The sequence below is a fragment of the Thalassophryne amazonica genome, chromosome 6 (assembly GCF_902500255.1).
Source record: "Thalassophryne amazonica chromosome 6, fThaAma1.1, whole genome shotgun sequence".
Classification (NCBI taxonomy): domain Eukaryota; kingdom Metazoa; phylum Chordata; class Actinopteri; order Batrachoidiformes; family Batrachoididae; genus Thalassophryne; species Thalassophryne amazonica.
Genome location: NC_047108.1, coordinates 107,329,851 through 107,352,760, shown reverse-complemented (window position 1 = coordinate 107,352,760; position 22,910 = coordinate 107,329,851). Strand labels below are relative to the sequence as shown.

Here is a 22,910-nt window from a genome sequence, read left to right as displayed (position 1 = left end):
TCCTGTTGGTGCGGGTCAGAAGCCTCGCAGCAGAGTTCTGGACATACTGCAACCGATTTATCTCCTTCTTACCCAGGCAAGTGAACAGGCTGTTGCAATAGTCCAACCGCGTGGAGACAAAGGCATGGATGATTTCCTCTAATTCTTTCTGTGACACCAATTGTTTAAGTTTGGCGATATTTCGCAGTTGAAAGAAGCAATTCTTCACAGGCTTCACAGAGCAAGAGACATTCCTTCATCGAAAATAACGCCAAGGTTTCTAAGGCTTGTTTTTGCCGTTAAGCCCAAGTCACCAAGGAGGCTCCTGATAACAGGAACAGCACTGTCAGGGGCAACAATAAGTGTCTCAGTTTTTTCAGAGTTTAGCTGCAGACGGTTTCCATTAAGCCACTTCTTCACCTGTGACAGGCAGTCAAATAAAAAGTTCAATTTGTGGACCTCCATACAGATCTTCTCTAGATCTTTCAGGTTTGGAGTTTCAGCTCCCTCCAAAGATTTTCTATTGGGTTCAGGTCTGGACACTGGCCAGGCCACTCCAGGACCTTGAAATGCTTCTTACAGAGCCCCTCCTTAGTTGCCCTGGCTGTGTGTTTGGGGTCATTGTCATGCTGGAAGACCCAGCCATGACCCATCTTCAATGCTCTTACTGAGGGAAGGAGGTTGTTTGCCAATATCTCGCAATCCATGACCCCATCCATCCTCCCTTCAATATGGTCAGTTGTCCTGTCCCCTTTGCAGAAGAGCACCCCCAGAGTATGATGTTTCCACCCCCATGCTTCATGGTTGGGATGGTTTTCTTGGGGTTGTTCTCATTCTCTAAACATGGTAAGTGGAGTTGATTCCAAAAAGCTCTACTGTGGTCTCATTTGACCACATGACCTTCTCCCATGCCTCCTCTGGATCATCCAGATGGTCACTGGTGAACTTCAAATGGGCCTGGACATGTGCTGGCTTTTTTTTAAGATTATGTCTCTCACAGTGGACATGCACCTAAGATGAAAATTTCAGACCCCTCCATGATTTCTAAGTGGGAGAACTTGCAAAACCGCAGGGTGTTCAAATACTTATTTTCCTCACTGTACATGTATACTAAATATGTATGTAGACAAACAGACGGTGTTCACTTGATATGTTTATGATAATGGGATTTGAGTTTGTGTTGTTAAATGTGTTTGTAGCATGGCCCAAGCAGAGGGTCACCCCTTAGAGTCTGGTCTGCTTGAGGTTTTTTCGTCAATACATCAGACGGAGTTTTTCCTTACCACTGTCGCCTGTGTGCTTGCTCTGGGGGTAGGTAATGTGTATATATGGGGTGGGCGTTTATAAGCTTTGCTTCTGCTCACCCCCTTTTTGGTCACACATGTCACTGTGGAATTGTCTTGTATATCAGTTTTTGTTAATGACGAGTTGTGTGCCAAATAAATTAAAAAAAAAAAAAGTGTGTGTATGTATATATATATATATATATTTTTTTTTTTTTTCCCTAAGAAATGTAGTCACATTTATGTATTACTACATTATTGGCTGTAGTTATTACATTCCAAAGGATTTTTTTAATGCTGTGCCAATAATGTAATAACCTGCCAAAAATGGAATATACTGGCAAAATGTTATTACGTTACTGGCTTTATTACATTTAAAATGGCCACAATTATTATGTTATTGGCAAGTATTCCATTATTGGCCATTATTATATCATCGGTTGCTACACCCCTCTTGCATTTATTCACCCCTGGCATCAATTTGGCGAAGTTCTGATAATCCTGTCAACAGTACTGAAACATACCTGCTCCTTGAATAAATGTGAGTAGTGCAGAGTGTAATGGCCTGATGATGGATAAAAATAATTATAACACTCATTTTGTATCAGTCTGGAAAAGGCAGAAATACCTGCAATCCATCGTTGTCATCATTAATGGTAAGAGCAAGTTCATCTGTTTCTGTTATTTGCTCCAGTGGCTAAAAAGTGAACAAAAAAGTGACATTGAAATCATAATAGAAAACTACTTGATCAGTGACACAGCGAGACCATTGAAAGGGAAACTCTGACATGTTTCAACTTGGGCTTTGTGTCCAGACGTTTTGAGGTTCATCTTTTTACTCCAGATGGACAAACCAGCAATATAATATTATTGTACAAGAAAAAAACACTCCTAAAAGAGTGCTTTTTGTTGTCACCGAACAGATGTCACATACACACACACACACACACACACACACACACACACACACACACACACACACACACACACACACACACACACACACACACACACACACACACACACACACAGAGTGAGTGAGTGAGACAGAGAGAGAGAGAGAGAGAGAGAGATGTTCCAACATTAGATGACATAGCTATGACACCCAACAACACATGCTTGCATGGAGAGTATTATAATGAGCTCTTCACAATTTCACTGATACTTACTGGCCTGGTAAGCATTAAAAGCCGAGATAGACATGTCCAAACTTGTCCTCTGACACGCCGAAACGGAGGTGTTCCTTTGTCTCGCTTCCAAAGCGAATCGGTCGTGACGCGCGAAGCCTCCGCGCGGCTTTCCATGACAAAATCTCTTGTTAAAAGTGAAATCTGCCGGTAAATGGCTGATGTCCAGCTCTTGTGATAACCAGAGAAAGAGCACATGACGGTCTCGTATCCACAGAGCCATCCATTTAGAAATGATCTGGTGGCTTGTGCCGCGTCGTCGCAGCTCGGAGTGCGGTGCGCCGAGCGTCCTTAAAGGGGTCCTTAAAGCTGTAGTAACAGACCTTATTCTCTGTGAAGCCTGTAAAATTTTCACCGAAAGCCAGATACATTTTTCGAATGGTTTCCAGGTGCCAGTCTCTAACAGCTTCTGAAAAAATTCTGATTGAAAAAAACCCCCAAATCATTCCGCCATTTCCAGACAATGAAAATCCGACGACGGGGCAGGACCACTCCTTCCACAAGGAGTGCTCACAGGCGAATGACGTCACCAACAGGCGTGGAAAAACTCACGCATGCGCACGAGGGTTCAAGCTTGTCTGACGTGAAAACATATGAATCAAATCCATATAGTTTAAAAAAAAATAAAAAGGTACGATACTTTATGGACAGACCTCGTATTGTAATTTATATAGTGCCAAATCACAACAAAGTTCCCTCAAGGCGTTTCCCACAATTAAGGTCAGTCATCATCTATCTCAGCAACAGATATAATTATTATTTCATCATAAAACAAGTGAGAGAGGAAGTGATCAGAGCCCCGCAGCTACACAGGCTGCTAGCTGTTGTATTCACTGCATGTCTGTCATTTGGTTGTCTTGTCATTCAAGATGGTTAAAATACAGAATTTCAACTTGAAAAGGCAAGAAAACGGATCTGATCGAGGTAGGTTCTGACTAATTACACATATTTAGCAGTTTTATATCAAATGGTCATAAAATGCTTAATATTTGGCCTTTTAAATAACTGATGTAATGGATATAATGTTGGATACACATCTTTCAGATCAGTAAATGTGCTCTGCAAAAACATTTCTCATTGGATGGGACTCTGAACCTTCGGAGAAAGAAAGAAAGTAAGAATTTATTCTGCACGAAAATGCAGCAGGAGGAAGCTGCTCTGGGTGAAGGGGGTTGGGGGATTTCAGGAGGAATTTACTAACTGCATCAAATGGTGGCCACGATTTCACCACAAGTTATGGACAGAACTATTATAATGGTGTGTCGACCATGTAGGATTTCTGACTGCTGCAGACTTGAGTTAATGTTGTTTTGAACTTACTAAACGTTCCCTCATTTCCAGTCTGTCCAATATTGTGAATCCACTTGTTTCCACAAGTGTTGCATTCTTAGGAAAAACATAGAAGTTCACATGTTTTGTTGTGTGGGCCGCTGAAGAGGAGGTACTGCTGGCTCACCACCACCAGATGGCGCCCTGCTTGAAGTGCGGGCTTCAAGCAGGAGGGCGTCATAGCAACCGGGAGTGACAGCTGTCACCCTTCATCAGCACCAGCTGTCACTCATTCACATCATACCACCACCACCATAAAGGCCGGACTGCAACTCCACCTCCCCGCCAAGAAATCAGCTACCTTGGAGGTAACTTCTCTGCTGTATTCAACTCTGACAAATAGTCTGAACTCTTTTTGCAGCCGTTTTCCTGTGGTGTTGCCTTATTTGGGGAATTGGCGTTTGGTGTGATCAGCGACGGCTTCGCTTCACACTCCAACCAGATAAGTGATTAGACAGGAGCTGCACGAGTGTGTGATTGGAGATGGAGGTGCTCCCTCCCTAAAGAACACAGACGGTGGAATTACTGAATGTGCGAACTCACACTCATCTAAACTGTTTCTGTTCTCTGCCAGCAGTACCCGGTCTGACAGCTGGAGACGGTGGCCACCTGGGGCTTCAGGACTTGGCGGCTCCGGTGTTCTTCAGATCCGTTGGCGGTGAAGGCTGTGTGGGATCCGGCTCGGTTCTAGACGGACGTCTCCTATCCTAAAGCCTGCCCACACGTCACTTAACATTTAATTGTCTGTGGTACCAAAACTGTGTTTGTCTGTATTCCGTTGTGCACTTCACAACATTAAATTGTTACTGTTTGGCTTATCCATTGTCCGTTCATTTAGCGCCCCCTGTTGTGGGTCCGTGTTCCTACACTTTCACAACATGTTTATCCCTGAGGTGGTTATTGACGCATCCAGGGACCCAACAAGTAATCCCCAGCATTCTGAACTTTTGCTTACTTCTTGAGCGTGTCTGTGCACAAATTTCCCACAATCCCCTGTGTGACCAAAGTCCAATATGGCGGATATGCAATCCCCCTATTACAAACTCTTCATGCTGCTGTCGACTCGCCAAAAAGGTCGCCCACGTTCAACAGACACAATCAACACTACATACAACAGACAGCATTACTTTGCAGGGATTTGGAACTTTGTTAGTTGCAGCATTTTTGGTCATGTGCCACAAACACCTGTGTCATATTTGTGAAGTCATTTGTTGAACCAGACAAGGTGACAAAAGCCACAAACAAAAGAAAGATTTATTGCTTTGAAAACAAACCCTGTTTTCTTCACTTCTTAATCACTCCGCCCCTCTGATTAACCACAGGAGCTTTAAAGATGATACACTTTGATACAGTCATACTTACTTTTTGGGAGACTGCAGAATGCTGCTGAGCGTAGAGAATGGCATCATGCACAGAGGGAAAGATGTTGTTGCGAACAATATTGCCGTCATCAAAGGCCCCTCCGGCCTCCAGATCCTCATAGACCTGAGCTGCAGACAAGATCACAGCATGTATCATGCCCACATCATTCATGTCTGCCCCTCAGCTCAGTGTTTTCGTGGTTCGCTCATACGACCTGTTCCTCTGTGATTCGCCCTGATTTGCACTTATTCGTACTATTTGTGAAGGAGCCCTCAAAGATGATTGAAGACGAACAGTGACACAGTGCAGATGCACTTAGCTGTTTCATGTTTTCACATGAGATTGTGTAAAATATTAAAATTCATTTGTGTGATCCTTGTGCTTCACCGCCTTTGCTTTAAGCATGTTTCATAGTCCTCTTTTTGATTGCCTTGCTATGTTTTGTGACCACCCTGCCTGTTTTTTGACCTTGCCTTTAGCCCAATTATCTTGACACTGTTGCTATTTTTGGACTGCCTTTTTGTGTGGCAACCTTTGCTTGTGTACTCACTAAAGCCTTTTGAAAATCAAACCTTGGTGTCTGTGTTCTGCGTGTGTGTCCAACCATTCCTGATCACAGAACCTGACACTTTGCTGTTTCCTGTTTTCATGAGATTGTTAAAAATATTAAAATTCAATTGCATGTTTCAATTCAGCAGTTTTTTGCCCACCAAATGACAACAGTAACATTGCCATGTGTCAGTATAGTTGAGATTGATTCAGCTATAATAACTAGTAGCACTGGCGTTCTACTTTTAATCACATCTGTGTTTACCTTGAATGTGAGCCAGGTACAGGTTAATGCCAAGCTTTGAGTAGTGTGAGTTCATCTGTGTGGAGAATTAAGAAAACAAGATAAAAAAAAATCAGCAATATTTCATTATGTTAATCATAAAGATTTATTTCTGATGACAGGTTTACAACCTTTATCAGTACTTTGATACCCATGAGGTCTATGAAGCAGACCCCTGACAGATCCAGGATGAGGGTGTGGAAGGGCACTGGTGGGGATTCCAGTGTGTCTGCTGGGGGACTGGGTGTCTGCTCGTCTGGCTCAGAGGCACTGTAGCTCATGTTGATGTAGCTGATGGGCGCATCTGTTTGGTTGGTACCGTCATCTGTCCTATTGACGTCTTCCTGCAGCTCAAGCTGAGATGTGGTCTTCAATTAAATTGAAAACATACTCTGTATATGCACAAATTAATGCTTTTTGGAACAAAAGAGTGTTTGATGTGTTGCTTCATCCCACCTGAGTGTTCATTTGACCCACCGAGGTGTGTTTCTTCTGTTTTTTTCTTGCCGCCGCCTGTTTCTTCTCTTCTTTTGCTTTCTCTTTCTGTTGTTTCTTTAACAGTTTTTGTCTGGCCATGATAAGTTTTCCAGGGTCCAATCCAGTCTAAACACAACCAGGCCAAAGTAAAAACTTGTGCACCATATGTATGTGTTCATAGAAACCTGGCCCACCTTGAGCAGGGCCGTATATAGGAATGTGAAAGGGGGGTTCAAATCCTTGAGTTGGGGGTCCAGTGGGCCACAGGGCCCCCGGTGGGGTCGAGGGGCAACACCCTCGTGGGGGATCAGGGGGGCGAAGCTCCCCGAAGCAGAAGCTTTTTGAGGATTTCGAGGGGTAAAAAGCTACATAAATTTCATTTGAAACCCAAAATGTATCATTTTAGGAAATACATTTTTATATACAAATAGTCCTTGCTTGGGATTGGATCAGTTGCCATAAGAACCACCCAGGAAGAACCAAGATAACATTCATTCAAACTTTATACCTGCCTGTCGGTTGTGAATGACGCAACTGACAGGTGTGAAAAAACTCACGCATGTGCACGAAGGTTCAAGCTTGGCTGATGCAAGTGCACATGATTCAAATCCATATACTTTTTGCAAAAACAAAAAGGTCGGATAGTTTTCTAACAGACCTCATATTTAGCGGTATTAATATTAGCGTTTGCATTATGAATATGTACGTATATGTACGTTATGTATTAAAATAGCGCTATTTAATTTGGTGACCTTGTTTAACTCGCAAAATTCGCATAATAAATCCCACGCAAATATTTGCACCTTTACAGTATTTGCAACAGGAAGGAGAAGCTCCCTTTATTTCTCAGCTTATACATACAAACATGTTTTTACAAACGAGACAAGTGTAATTGTGTGTCTACATGGGTATTTACAAGCCTACTAATCTGTTTGATATCAGAGGAGGATAGGGACCAGCTACCACGTGCTGGGTAATCGGGAGAGTCGGGAGTTTTCCCGGTGGGCTGGTCCAACCTGGAGCCGTTGTGAGGGGGTGTTTATATATACATACATATATGACCACCACTGTTAGGCTACACAGCAAGACACTTGGGCTGCTGTATCTTAAAGAGAAGACATTAAGTGTTATAAATGTCTTACAATCACGAAAATTCACAAGAAAATAAGTTAAGACTGCTTCTTTTGCAACGTTATCTTTTTCCAAAGCCCGAGGTAGGGACATCCCATTACACGTTTAACACCCCTATGCATTCATTACAGTTAGTTCAGTCCAACCAGCCCTGTGCGCTCAGATGGGACTTGCGCTACTCGTAAGTACAGGAGGAGTGGGCCGTGAAGGAAAAGATGGACAGAAAAAAGCCAGGTGGAGCTGAAAAAGCTAGATTAAGAAAAAGAAAAAGACACTGACTTGGCTGGGCATACACTGTACGATATTTTCAATCGTTGTACTCGGCTCCAGCTCAAACTGTGCGACAAAACCGCAGGGTTTAAAAGTTCAGAGCGCACGATTCATGTTGTCACACTGTACGGCCCGATGCAATGATCCGATCTGACTGCTCACATTGTACCTTCAAAAACCACACGTCGGGGTCGCGTTTCTTTTTCTTTTTTTTTTATTTATTTCATGCCTATCAGCGCGCACAGTGAGTGAAATCAGGTGGGTGGAGACTGAGCGCATACGCGCGCGCGTGCACACAGCAGACAGCAACGTGAGAGAGGACAAAAAGAAAACAAACATTCATAACAAGTGTTGCTACTTACACTGTTGTATAAATAAACTATATTTCATACGGAGTCATACAGCTGCGCAAGGTGTAGCAACTTATTCCCTCATCTGTCGTGAATCCTGTTATTGTCTGCTGTGTGCGTGTGTGTGTGTGTGTGTGTGTGTGTGTGTGTGTGTGTGTGTGCGCGCGTTCATATACGTTCACTCTCCCCCCACCTGATTCCACTCACTGTACGCGCTGATAGGCATGAACTTTAATATGATATTAGGTTATTGCGAGGGAACGCAATAAAAAAAAAAACAAAAAAAAAACAAGACTTTACATGAGATCACTGTTTGCTCTCTCAGGTGTTTGCACATGCACAGTGCGCGACGTAATCAGCACGTAGACGCTTGTAGAACCCTCACGAGTCACGACGGCCGACCAAAATATCAAACAGGGTTGATATTCATCCGACCATATGATTCCCCATCGGGAGGTGGTTGTGAGATGTTAAACGCAGCTCGTTACTCCATGTAGTCTGCACGATGCAGGACGCACGATTAAGCTGAAACTCGGCGCGATCCAAAAAATTCTCGCAGGAGTAAAAAATTGGCTGAAAAGGGGCCAAAAATGGTGAGTTAACAATACCGTTCTTGTTTTAACTAACTAGCTTTTACTTTTCATTATAAGCCACCCAATTTTCACAGTCACTCAGCACATAAATGCTGGATTTAAATGCCACAGCAGAACTCTTATTATCGCTGTGCGCTGGCGGTTTTTGGGCCGGTTGGATATGAAACTCCCGGGCTGAAAAAATGTTCCCAGCACGCCCCTGGGGACCAGGGAGCAAAAATTCTCAACCCCATGGGAAAAGTTTATCTAGCAGTTTCCCCTTTCATCACTTAAGGGATTACTCTGGCAGAGGAAATTGAAACTTGAGGGTGTGTGATAATAGCTGTGTAACAGTTAGTGCTTGTTGCTTATTATCAATGAAAAGAAAATACATAACATTGATATCCAGATCAGAAAAAATCAGCAGAAAAAAATCAGCAGAATTATATGTTGAGTGCACATATTTGGTCACTGTTACCTTCTTGATGACCTTCTGGAAAAATAATTCTGCATTTGCAAAGTAGAGCGGAGAGCAGTAGGTCACAATTTTCACACCTGTTACATGAACACCCTGAGGAGTGATAACATGAATAACTTCCTTTTACACTGTGATTATTGACCAATTTACACAGAAATATTTTATTGTCATACCTGACTGTACATCTTGGGGTTTCTGTAGATATCTGTATCCATGATCTGAACCAGTGCTGAACCATTCCGACTGTGAGGAACACATTATTATCATGTGTAACACATTAAGAAACACCTTTCAACCCTCTCTGTGATGAACTTTTTTTTTTTTCCATTGCAGTGAGATTTATACATATGTTGTGTACTTACAACTGGGTCTTGAATACCACAACCAACATGGAAAAACCGACTCCAATCGCTATTCCGTATGTTATGCCAAGAAGGAATGTAGCCAGGAATGTTATAACCCACACACACTACACAAGTAAAACAACAAAAGGAGGGGAAAAGTTAAAAAGATATTATGTTAAAATACAACACGCAGACTATGGTTTTGACTTACAGAGTCTAATTTGTTCTTCTTCCAGAGGTAATAGGGGTCAGACAGCTGGAGGAATAATTTCTTCATAGTGACGACAATCATAACTGCCAACACCGACTGTAGAAACACACAACTCACTACGCTTGTCATTCTGCATTTTTATAGATTACACTCAGATCGGTAAATAGTTTGCCTCTGTACAGCACTGCAATAGAATTCAAATGAGACAATCAACGTGTACGGTGCATCTGGAAAGTATTCATAGCACTGCACTTATTCCACATTTTTTGTTTCAGCCTTATTCCAAAATGAATTAAATGAATGATTTCACTGATTAACTGATTCCATCTGCTCAAAGTGATATTAATCAGTGAGATCACCTGGTGGAGTCAGTGGCTGCAAAGAAAAACTGCACCCTCTTGGCCTTTTCTAGAACGAGTTGCCCACCCCTGCCTACAGTGAAGCATGATTTGAAAAAAAAAAAAAAAAAAAATTCATGTTGTCTTTGTAGGGTGTTGTGAGTAGAATTTTGAGGAGAAAAAATATTTCACTCCATTGTGGATTAAGGCTGTAACAGACCAAAGTGCGGAAAAAGTGAAGTGCTGTGAATACTTTTGAGATGCACCGTACTTGTTCTTTTGACTTAGGTTTTATTCAAGGGATTTACAGTATCCGACTGCTTTATGTGCACCGGGAGATCGTTCCACAGAGCAGGGGCACAATAAGAGAAAGCTCTGTGACCGGCGGACTTTTTATTCACGCTAGGAACACAGAAAAGTCCTGCACGCTGCGAACACTGGACCCGAGGCAGTATGTAGGGCATAACCAGGTCAGCCAGGTAGGGAGGTGTAAGTCTGTGAACAATTTTATAGACCAGTAACAAAACCTTAAAATCCAATCTCGCAGAGATGGGAAGCCAGTGAAGGCATGCCAAAATGGGTGTAATATGGTCAAACGTTCTGCTTCGTGTCAAGAGTCTGGCAGCAGCATTGAAACAGCTGAAGCAGCTGAAGACCCCTAATGCTGGCCTGGGGTAGACCAGAGAATAGAACATTGCAATAGTCCAGTCTAGAAGAGATAAATGCATGTATCTGAGTCTTAGCATCAGCCATAGGCAGGACGGGACAAATCTTGGCTGTATTTCGCAGATGGAAGAAAGCAGTCCTCATCATGTCTCAAATATGGAGGTCAAAAGACAATGTAGGATCAAAAATTACCCCAAGGCTCATCACTTTGTCCATAGGATGTATAACACATAAACCTAGGCTAAGCGCTAGCTAGTCAAATTGATGCCAATGCCTCACTGGACCAAGGACCATCATTTCAGTCTTATAAGAGTTTAAACATACGAAGTTACCAGACATCCAACTTCTCAATGATGCAAGGCAATCTTCAAAAGATTTTTTTTATGTGAATGAGTTTACCAGCAGTTATCAGCATGTACAATTGAGTATCATCAGTATAACAATGAAAGCCAATCCCAAAATGCCGCAGTATATGCCCAAGGGGTGCGGCATAAAGGGAGAAAAGCAGGGCACTTAAAACAGATTCCTGTGGAAACCCAAACTTCATGTCAGTAAGACTTGAGGTAGTGTTATTGTACAAAACACAGTGAGAATGACTGGACAGGTATGACGTTAACCATGCAGGGCACTTTCAGTAATCCCAAAATAATTCTCCAGCCTATCAAGTAAAATATCACCACCTTCCTAAAATAATGACCTAAATCGTGTTTTGGAAAATCTGACTTAAGCCTCAGTCACAACCCATTTTAGGAGTTTTTAATCCTGCAATCACCTGGTTCCTGTAGGTCCTACATCTCGTATAAGATTTATTTTTTATCTTTGTAGTCTTACTACGATGGTACAGACATTGTAAGGCCATTGTACAAGTGGCAAGATGATTGTGCATTTGTCTTGAGATAAACCGGTGGACTTGATGCTACCTGTTGTACAGACATTGTACTATGATCTTGAGATTGTAGTAGGCAGTGTTGTGAAAAGTAACTTTGAGAAGTTACTTTTTTAGTTACTTTTTTAGTTGCTTTATACAGTTGCTCTATGCAGTTAGTTCATTAGCGGCATTATGCAATTACTTTATTAGAATCTGCCGAAAACTTGCAACTAATAAGGTAACGAGTAATGTAACTTGGTTAGTTATAAGATTGAGCAATCAGCAAAGTAACTCATCAGCAAAGTAAGTAATAGTTACTTTTCTGAGTACTAAATCTTAAAAATAACCAAATTAGATTATGAGTAACTTTATTAATTACATTCAGCAGCTGCCAACAAGGTGTCCGCAGCTGCTAATGAACTAACTGTATGAAGTAACTGTAAAATATAACTGTATAAATTAACTAATGAAGTAACTTTCCAAAGTTACTTTCCCCAACACTGGTAGTAGGACTGTTGTAGGAACTGCCCAATTGCCTTTTATGTCTTACATTTATTGTAGCTATCTCACGTTGCCTGTACTTACATAGTACAAAGACCATACATGTCTTACAACCTTTGTACTGCCATCCTGCAATAAGACTGACATATTGTCGATGGTGTGTATATATATATATATATATATATATATATATATATATATATATATATATATATATATATATATATATACTCAACAAAAATAAAAACGCAACACTTTTGGTTTTGCTCCCATTTTGTATGAGATGAACTCAAAGATCTAAAACTTTTTCCACATACACAATATCACCATTTCCCTCAAATATTGTTCACAAACCAGTCTAAATCTGTGATAGTGAGCACTTCTCCTTTGCTGAGATAATCCATCCCACCTCACAGGTGTGCCATATCAAGATGCTGATTAGACACCATGATTAGTGCACAGGTGTGCCTTAGACTGCCCACAATAAAAGGCCACTCTGAAAGGTGCAGTTTCATCACACAGCACAATGCCACAGATGTCGCAAGATTTGAGGGAGCGTGCAGTTGGCATGCTGACAGCAGGAATGTCAACCAGAGCTGTTGCTTGTGTATTGAATGTTCATTTCTCTACCATAAGCCGTCTCCAAAGGCGTTTCAGAGAATTTGGCAGTACATCCAACCAGCCTCACAACCGCAGACCACGTGTAACCACACCAGCCCAGGACCTCCACATCCAGCATGTTCACCTCCAAGATCGTCTGAGACCAGCCACTCGGACAGCTGCTGAAACAGTCGGTTTGCATAACCAAAGAATTTCTGCACAAACTGTCAGAAACCGTCTCACGGAAGCTCATCTGCATGCTCGTCGTCCTCATCGGGGTCTCGACCTGACTCCAGTTCGTCGACGTAACAGACGTGAGTGGTCAAATGCTCACATTCGCTGGCGTTTGGCACGTTGGAGAGGTGTTCTCTTCACGGATGAATCCCGGTTCACACTGTCCAGGGCAGATGGCAGAGAGCGTGTGTGGCGTCATGTGGGTGAGCGGTTTTCTGATGTCAAATGTTGTGGATCGAGTGGCCCATGTGGCGGTGGGGTTATGGTATGGGCAGGCGTCTGTTATGGATGAAGAACACAGGTGCATTTTATTGATGGCATTTTGAATGCACAGAGATACCGTGACGAGATCCTGAGGCCCATTGTTGTGCCATACATCCAAGAACATCACCTCATGTTGCTGTTGTGAAAGTGTAGTGACACGGACCCACAACAGGGGGCGCAAATGAACGGTCAATAGATGAGCCAAAAAGTAACAATTTAATGTTGTGAAGGTGCACAACGAATATACAGACAATCTCAGAATCTGATAACAGTCAATCCACAAAGGTGACGCGTGGGCAGGCTCGCGGATAGAAGACGTCTGTCCTGAGAAGAGCCAGAACCACACGATTTCCGCCGCCACCAAACCTGGTGAATACTGGAGCCACCAAGTCCCGAATTCCCAGGTGATCACCGTCCCCGACTGCCGGATCTGGTACTGCTGGCGAAGAGCAAAGACAGTCAAGTGTGGGTGTGTGTACACCCCGTAACAACAACGGTGGGAATGCCACCTCCACCTTTAACACACACTCGTGCAGCGTCTGTTTAACCACTTATCTGACGGGACGTAGGACGAAACAGTCGCGACCCACGCCTGTCCTCTGGTTGACAGCTGCAACACAATAGCACTTGGAATCACTTAATGCTGGCAGAGAAAGTTACCTCCATAGAAGTACGATATCTCGGCGATGAGGTGGAGATGACGTCTGGGTTTTATGGAGTGAGATGATGAAGAATGAGTGACAGCTGTCAGGAAATAATGAGTGACAGCTGTCACTCCCGGCTGTGTCCGTGGCGGCAGCGCCCTCTCGTGCCTGAAGCCCGCACTTCAGGCAGGACGCCCTCTGGTGGTGGGCCAGCAGTACCTCCTCTTCTGGTGGCCCACACAACAGGACCCCCTCTCAATTGGCGCCTCCTGGCGCCCGACCAGGCTTGTCGGGGTGTCGACGGTAGAAATCGGCCAGGAGGGCCGGATCCAGGATGAAGCTCCTCTTCACCCAGGAGTGTTCTTCGGGTCCATACCCCTCCCAGTCCACCAGATATTGGAACCCCCGGCCCGTTCGACGGACGTCCAGGAGCCGGCGCACTGTCCAAGCCGGCTCCCCGTCAATGATCCGGGCAGAAGTCGGCGCCGGACCGGGAGCACAGAGGGGTGAGGTGTGGTACGGTTTGATTCTGGAGATGTGGAACACCGGGTGGATCCGCAGTGAAGATGGGAGCTGAAGCTTCACTGCGGCAGGGCTAAGGACCTTGAGAATGCGAAATGGGCCGATGAACCTGTCCATCAGTTTAGGTGACTGTACCTGCAGTGGGATGTCCTTCGTTGACAACCACACCTCCTGCCCGGGCTGGTATGCAGGGGCCGGGGACCGCCGGCGGTCTGCATGGGTCTTGGCCCTCGTCCGGGCCTTCAACAAGGCAGAACGGGCGGTGCGCCACACCCGACGGCACCTCCGAAGGTGGGCCCGGACCGAGGGCACACCGACCTCTCCCTCCACCACGGGAAATAATGGGGGCTGGTACCCCAAACACACCTCAAATGGGGAGAGGCCAGTAGCAGAAGACACCTGGCTGTTATGCGCATACTCGATCCAGGCCAGGAGGTTGCTCCAGGCCGTCGGGTGCGCGGATGTTACACAGCGGAGGGTCTGTTACAGCTCCTGGTTGGCCCGCTCTGCCTGTCCGTTCGTCTGTGGATGGTACCCGGACGAGAGGCTTACGGTGGCCCCCAGCTCCCTGCAGAAACTCCTCCAGACATGAGAGGAAAACTGGGGACCACGATCCGAGACTACATCAGTCGGGATCCCGTGCAGATGGACGACGTGGTGGACCAGGAGGTCCACTGTCTCCTGGGCCGTAGGGAGCTTCGGGAGGGCCACAAAGTGGACCGCCTTGGAGAATCGGTCCACTATCGTGAGGATGGTGGTGTTGCCCTGGGACGGTGGGAGACCCATGACAAAATCCAGGCTGATGTGGGACCAGGGGCGATGAGGCACAGGAAGCGGTTGGAGTAGACCTTGGGACTTCCTGTGGTCAGCCTTGCCCCTGGCACAGGTGGTGCAGGCCTGGATGTACTCCCGGACATCGGCCTCCATAGACGCCCACCAGAAGCGCTGCCGGACAACTGCCACGGTCCTTCGCACCCCCGGATGACAGGCGAGCTTGGAACCGTGACAGAAGTCCAGGACCGCAACCCTGGCCTCTGGTGGGACGTATAGTTTGTTTCTTGGTCCAGTTCCCGGGTCCGGGCTTCATGCCAGGGCCTCCCGGACGATCTTCTCCACGTCCCAGGTGAGGGTGGCCACGATAGTGGACTCAGGCAGGATGGGCTCCGGTGGATCCGACAGTGCAGTTTTGACCTCCTCTTCGTGTACCCGGGACAAGGCATCTGACCTCTGGTTCTTGGTCCCGGGGCGATAGGTGATCCGGAAGTCAAAACGCCCGAAGAACAGTGACCAGCGGGCTTGCCTGGGGTTCAGCCGCTTGGCGGTCCTGATATACTCCAGGTTCCGATGGTCAGTGAAAACTGTGAACGGCACAGACGCTCCCTCCAACAGGTGTCTCCACTCCTCAAGAGCCTCTTTCATCGCAAGGAGTTCTCGATTGCCGACATCATAGTTCCGTTCAGCCGGGGTCAACCTGCGAGAAAAGTAGGCACACGGGGGAAGAACCTTATCGGTCTCTCCGCTCTGGGATAGCACGGCTCCTATCTCTGAGGCAGAGGCGTCCACTTCAACCACGAACTGGCGGCTAGGGTCGGGCTGCACCAAAACTGGCGCAGTAGAGAACCGTCGTTTCAACTCCTTGAACGCGGCTTCGCACCGATCCGACCAGGTGAAGGGGACTTTTGGAGAGGTCAGGGCTGTCAGGGGGCTAACTACCTGACTGTAGCCCTTAATGAACCTCCTATAGAAATTAGCGAAGCCGAGAAACTGTTGCAGCTTCCTACGGCTTGTTGGTTGGGGCCAATCTCTCACCGCCGCAACCTTGGCCGGATCAGGGGCGACGGAGTTAGAGGAGATGATAAACCCCAGGAAGGACAAAGACGTGCGGTGAAACTCGCACTTCTCGCCCTTCACAAACAGTCGGTTCTCTAACAACCGCTGCAGGATCTGACGTACATGCTGGACATGGGTCTCAGGATCCGGAGAAAAGATGAGAATATCGTCCAGATATATGAAGACGAATCGGTGCAGGAAGTCCCGCAAGACGTCGTTTACCAAGGCTTGGAACGTCGCGGGGGCGTTGGTGAGGCAGAACGGCATGACCAGGTACTCAAAGTGACCTAACGGGGTGTTAAATGCTGTCTTCCATTCGTCTCCCTTCCGGATCCGAACCAGGTGATACGCATTTCTAAGATCCAGCTTAGTAAAGATTTTGGCTCCATGCAGGGGGGTGAACACGGAATCCAACAATGGCAACGGGTATCGGTTGTGAACCATAATCTCATTCAGCCCCCTGTAATCAATGCATGGACGGAGTCCGCCATCTTTCTTGCCCACAAAAAAGAAACCTGCACCCATCGGGGAGATGGAGTTCCGGATCAGCCCGGCAGCTAATGAGTCCCTGATGTAGGTCTCCATTGATTCGCGCTCAGGTCGTGAGAGGTTGTACAGCCTGCTGGATGGGAACTCAACGCCTGGAACCAAATCAATGGCACAATCATACGGACGGTGCGGGGGAAGGGTAAGTGCCAGCTCCTTGCTGAAGACGTCAGCAAGATCGTGGTACTCAACCGGCACTGTCGTCAGATTGGGAGGGACTTTGACCTCCTCCTTAGCATGTAAACCGGGAGGAACCGAGGATCCTAAACACACCCGATGGCAGGTTTCGCTCCACTGAACCACTACCCCAGACGGCCAATCAATCCGGGGATTGTGTTTCAACATCCATGGGAAGCCCAAAATCACGCGGGAGGTAGAAGGAGTTACAAAAAACTCAATCTCCTCCTGATGGTTTCCAGACACCACCAGAGTTACTGGTTGTGTCTTGTGTGTGATTAAAGGGAGGAGGGTGCCATCTAGTGCCCGCACCTGCAATGGCGAAGGAAGCGCCACCAGAGGGAGCCCTGCCTCCCTTGCCCATCTGCTGTCTAGCAAATTCCCTTCTGACCCCGTGTCCACCAGTGCTGGGGCTTGAAGGGTTAAATCCCCGCTCAGGATTGTAACTGGGAGTCGTGTGGCAATCTGTGTGTGTCCCACATGAATGTTATGACCCCCCCTTAGCCCAGTCTCTAAGGGCGGTTGTTGTCGTTGTGGCCGTTTGGGGCAGTTTTTCTGTATGTGCGCCTTTGAGCTGCAGAGAAAACACTCCCTGCGGACCAGCCTCCTCATTCTGTCATCTGTTCTCGGTTTGGCCCTGTGCGTTTCCCTAGCAACGTCAGCAGGGGGAGCTGTTGCCCCACGGAGCGCTGCGGCTGTGGAGCGTGGGGAGGGCGGCCCCTTTTCGAACCCGGAAGGGAGAGGGACGGCGCGTACCCAGCCACATCCTTCGCCTCGCTCCCGACGGCGTTCCTCCAACCGATTGTCTAACCGTATAACGAGATTGATAAGCCCATCTAAATCCCGCGGTTCTTCCTTAGCTACCAGATGCTCCTTCAGTCCGTTTATGAAGGCAGCGCGGAGCGCAACGTTATTCCAGCTGGACCTCGCAGCCGTGATGCGGACGTCGACTGCATATTCGGCTGCGCACCAGCGCCCCTGTCGCATTGACAGCAGCATTGTTGAAGCGGCCTCTCCTCTGTTAGGGTGATCAAACACTGTTCTGAACTCCCCCACAAACCCAGTGTATGCTGATAACAACCGTGAGTTCTGTTCCCAGAGCGCCGTAGCCCAGGCGCGTGCCTTACCCCGAAGCAAGTTAATAACATAAGCCACCTTGCTGGCGTCAGACGCGTACGGGTCGTTGTGCAAAGACGAGCGAACACTGCATCAGAAAGTACGCGCACGTCTCCACACAACCCCCGTATGGCTCTGGGGGACTTATGTATGCTTCAGGGGATGGTGGGGGGGTTCGTTGAATGACCAGTGGAATGTTAATATCCGGCACCGGGTCGGCAGGAGGAGGAGCCGCAGCAGCGCTCTCATCGCGCGCTTCCACCTGTGCGGTGAGAGCCTCCATCCTGCGATTAAGGATGACGTTTTGCTCGGACATCAAATCCAGCCGAGCGGTAAAGCGGTGAGGATTTGCTGCAACTCACCGAGCACGCCTCCTGCAGACGCCTGTGCACCCTGCTCTTCCATTGGCTGTCCAACAGATGGGTGACGCCCCTCGGGATCCATGACGCTGGCCGAGATATCCTGTTGTGAAAGTGTAGTGACACGGACCCACAACAGGGGGCGCAAATGAACGGTCAATAGATGAGCCAAAAAGTAACAATTTAATGTTGTGAAGGTGCACAACGAATATACAGACAATCTCAGAATCTGATAACAGTCAATCCACAAAGGTGACGTGTGGGCAGGCTCGAGGATAGAAGACGTCTGTCCTGAGAAGAGCCGGAACCACACGATTTCCGCCGCCACCGAACCTGGTGAATACTGGAGCCGCCAAGTCCCGAATTCCCAGGTGATCACCGTCCCCGACTGCCGGATCTGGTACTGCTGGCGAAGAGCAAAGACAGTCAAGTGTGGGTGTGTGTACACCCCGTAACAACAACGGTGGGAATGCCACCTCCACCTTTAACACACACTCGTGCAGCGTCTGTTTAACCACTTATCTGACGGGACGTAGGACGAAACAGTCGCGACCCACGCCGGTCCTCTGGTTGACAGCTGCAACACAATAGCACTTGGAATCACTTAATGCTGGCAGAGAAAGTTACCTCCATAGAAGTACGATATCTCGGCGATGAGGTGGAGATGACGTCTGGGTTTTATGGAGTGAGATGATGAAGAATGAGTGACAGCTGTCAGGAAATAATGAGTGACAGCTGTCACTCCCGGCTGTGTCCGTGGCGGCAGCGCCCTCTCGTGCCTGAAGCCCGCACTTCAGGCAGGGCGCTCTCTGGTGGTGGGCCAGCAGTACCTCCTCTTCTGGCAGCCCACACATCAGTTGCAGCAGGATAATGCACGGCCCCATGTTGCAAGGATCTGTACACAATTCTTGGAAGCTGAAAATGTCCCAGTTCTTGCATGGCCGGCATACTCACCAGACATGTCACCCATTGAGCATGTTTGGGATGCTCTGGACCAGCGTATACGACGGAGTGTACCAGTTCCTGCCAATATCCAGCAACTTCGCACAGCCATTGAAGAGGAGTGGACCAACATTCCACAGGCCACAATTGACAAGCTGATCAACTCTATGTGAAGGAGATGTGTTGCACTGCATGAGGAAAATGGTGGTCACACCAGATACTGACTGGTATCCCCCCCCAATAAAACAAAACTGCACCTTTCAGAGTGGCCTTTTATTGTGGACAGTCTAAGGCACACCTGTGCACTAATCATGGTGTCTAATCAGCATCTTGCTATGGCACACCTGTGAGGTGGGATGGATTATCTCAGCAAAGGAGAAGTGCTCACTATCACAGATTTAGACTGGTTTGTGAACAATATTTGAGGGAAATGGTGATATTGTGTATGTGGAAAAAGTTTTAGATCTTTGAGTTCATCTCATACAAAATGGGAGCAAAACCAAAAGTGTTGTGTTATATATATATATATATATATATATATATATATATATATGGGAAGAACATCAGATAAGAACATAAACACAAGCCTAGTTGTCGACATCTTCATCATCGGTTGGTGATCTCAACACAAGCCTAGTTGTCATCATCTTCTTCATCGGCATCTATAGTTGCTGACAGTGGATCAAGCAGCCAACCCTTCATACCTGGATCATTCCCACACAATGCTTTTATGCCTCTTACAATCATTGTAGGAGGATCCTACTAGCAGTACAGTTATTGTACAATGATCCTACTAGTAGTACAATTATTGTACAATAATCTTACAAATCCTAAGAATAACATTGGGGATTCATTTTTAGGGTTTAATTGTACATACATCTTACAATGGTCTTACAACTCTTACAGTGGTCCAACAATGATTGTACCATCATCTTGGAATAAATTTTATCTGTACAGCTCTTAGAAAATGTTGAGCATGATTGACAGTGGCCCTAAGATAATAAGACGACTCTAGGACCACTCTAGGAACAAAAGTATCCTGGGATGATTGTACAATCATTGTAGGATTTGGCAAAAAATGGTCTTAGACCAGTCTTAGAAGCTCTTACGATGGGTTGTGACTGAAGCTTTAGGCCATTATTTTAGGAAGGTGACGATATGATGATCCACGGTCGGGGTGGGTTGTATAAAGGATATATTCGGTTCACGGTATGCATTTGGCCGATGGTAGAGATTTACACTGCACTGATCAATCACGGTAATGCTCATTGATAGTGTCATCGTATCTTCCTCAGTGACTCTCAACGACTAGAAAAGGCTGCATTCAGTGTTTTGGTCACAGGCTCCATCTCCACCTCAGCAGATTAAATCTTCTCCTTGTATAAGAGTGTAAAATTATGCAAGTTATTTTAACCCTCTGGAGTCACCTGACTGAATTTGGACATGTAAAAGTCACATGAGAGAATTAAACAATTTCCCATTAAATTCACTTGACTCAGTCTCTGTTTCAATGTGTTTTAAAAGTACACTGTTCAAGCTTTATACAAGTTTTTAAATTATTTTAAAAAGCCTACTATAACCTGAATTATGATTAGTAATTTCCGCAATGTTTTTTGAGAATTTTATGGTCATATTTGGTGCGCGTATTTGCAGAAAGCTGCACTAAACAGTCTCACATTTCCTCATTCAACTGCATTGAGAGCTCCATATCAGGGCAGGGGAGCGGAGAAAAAAAAAAACACCTTCCGTGTTATCATTGGTGGAACCCCATGACATGAGCCAATCAGGATCATCAACCCACGTGGTGATGTCTGTGAGGTCTTTCTGGAAAAAACACCATCAAAAGCAGACAAACTAACACTGCCTCCTGCTGGACAGAAGCAGGAATGGTGAAATGAGATCATTGCAACGCACAAAAATACATGTCTAACAAGTCAGAGAATCAGGCGCTCAAAATGAATTATATCTGTTCCGTGTTGATAACCATTTGTAAAATCCAGGCGGCTTTTGGTGGCTTTCAGTTGAGTGAGTATCTGAGAAATTGTTTAACAGCAGGGCATGTTCCAACTTGTCCTTAAGGCTTCCAACGGAGGTGTTTTTGCTGTTGCGGGCGCGCGGCGCCGGCTGCGAGCTGACGCGCCAATCCGTCTACACGTTTTTCATTAAAAAAACTCCTTTAACAGTGGAATGTCCAGATAAACTGCTTATTCCGACCACTTCTGAAAGTTCTCTGTTCTCTCACGACGTCCTGGGTCAACAGAGGCTTAAATTTGGAGGTTTTCAGCTTGAAACAGGATGACGACGTCGCCTCGGAGTGCGCAACATCCCGCTCCATGGGAAGTCCTTACAGCGATAGAAACAATCCAAAATCTCTCATCAACCATTAAAATTTTCACCGAAAACCAGCTGAATTTCTCGAATGATGTCCACTCGGATGTGCCTCACAGTTTTTGAAAAAAATTTGATCAAGCACAGTGCCAGTCTCTCAGCAACGTCTCAGACAAAGGAATTCCGACGAGTGGGTTGGACCACTCCTTCCACAAGGCGTGCTCACAGGCGAATGATGTCACCGACAGGCGTGAAAAAACTCTCGCATGCCCACGAGGGTTCAAGCTTGGCTGATGTAATCACACGTGATTCAAATCCATATGGTTTTTTAAAAAAATAATAAGGTCGGATACTTTTCTCACAGACCTCGTATAGGGGGCACTCAAAGTCTGGTCATTTTGCAAAATTGACTGTATTTAAAGGCCAATAACCCTCTGCGCCATCAAGACCCCAGCAAGATTTCAATGTTATCAACAAATATAGGCCCTACTCTATCAAATGCAACTGAAAAAAAAAGCATTGAGGCCTTGATGGCACTGGCCTCCAGGGGGAGCCAAAGTACTTGACTTGCCCAATTTTGCGGACGTTTAGCGCCACCTGGTGGCCCATGCCATCAGCCCTTTTTTCACAAAATTTGCAGGAGTGGATAAACCAACATCTCTGCTTTGTATAACAGTTAGCAGAATTTTGGGGACTCCTCTTATATTGATTTTATTGTTATGTTTCGGACGCGGTCGGAGCACCGACCCAGCGTTTGAAAGGACCCAGCATAAAATAAGCAGAGCACGGTTCAAAAGATAACAGAATTTAATAAACATAACAGTGTGTGCAGTGCTAAACAACTAAAAAGTCCGCGATCTGGTGAGGTGGAAACACGGCGCGCTCTCAACAGCGCAAACGGTCCAGAGCCACAGCAGTTCGGACCCAGGGACCCTGCTGACACCCCCCAGGTGGCCGCGACAAACCAAGTCTGTGAAGAAAGAAAACATGAGGTGAGTCCAACTCCACACAGAGAGACACAACTCAAAGATGCACGCAATCAGCAAACACTTCCTGGCTTAAATCTATACATCAGCTTCTTACCCTGCAGGCACGGAACAACTCAGTTCAAATCTCCACTGCAGCAGAAGCTGATTAGACAATTAGCATAACGTGACAGCTCACTAACAC

General features: G+C 46.1%; 1 protein-coding gene across 1 annotated transcript in view; it reads right to left on the bottom strand.

The window, feature by feature from the left end:
• LOC117512873 (solute carrier family 26 member 9-like) overlaps positions 1-22,910 on the bottom strand; it is a 64,746-nt gene that overhangs the window by 10,230 nt on the left and 31,606 nt on the right. Inside the window, exons 12-20 of the mRNA XM_034173112.1 lie at positions 9,806-9,901; positions 9,613-9,719; positions 9,424-9,493; positions 9,251-9,343; positions 6,429-6,575; positions 6,104-6,340; positions 5,955-6,009; positions 5,141-5,268; positions 1,891-1,959 (exon numbers count right to left, since the gene is read on the bottom strand). Of these exons, the coding sequence (XP_034029003.1) occupies positions 1,891-1,959; positions 5,141-5,268; positions 5,955-6,009; positions 6,104-6,340; positions 6,429-6,575; positions 9,251-9,343; positions 9,424-9,493; positions 9,613-9,719; positions 9,806-9,901 (1,002 nt within the window). The remainder of the gene's footprint in view (positions 1-1,890; positions 1,960-5,140; positions 5,269-5,954; positions 6,010-6,103; positions 6,341-6,428; positions 6,576-9,250; positions 9,344-9,423; positions 9,494-9,612; positions 9,720-9,805; positions 9,902-22,910) is intronic.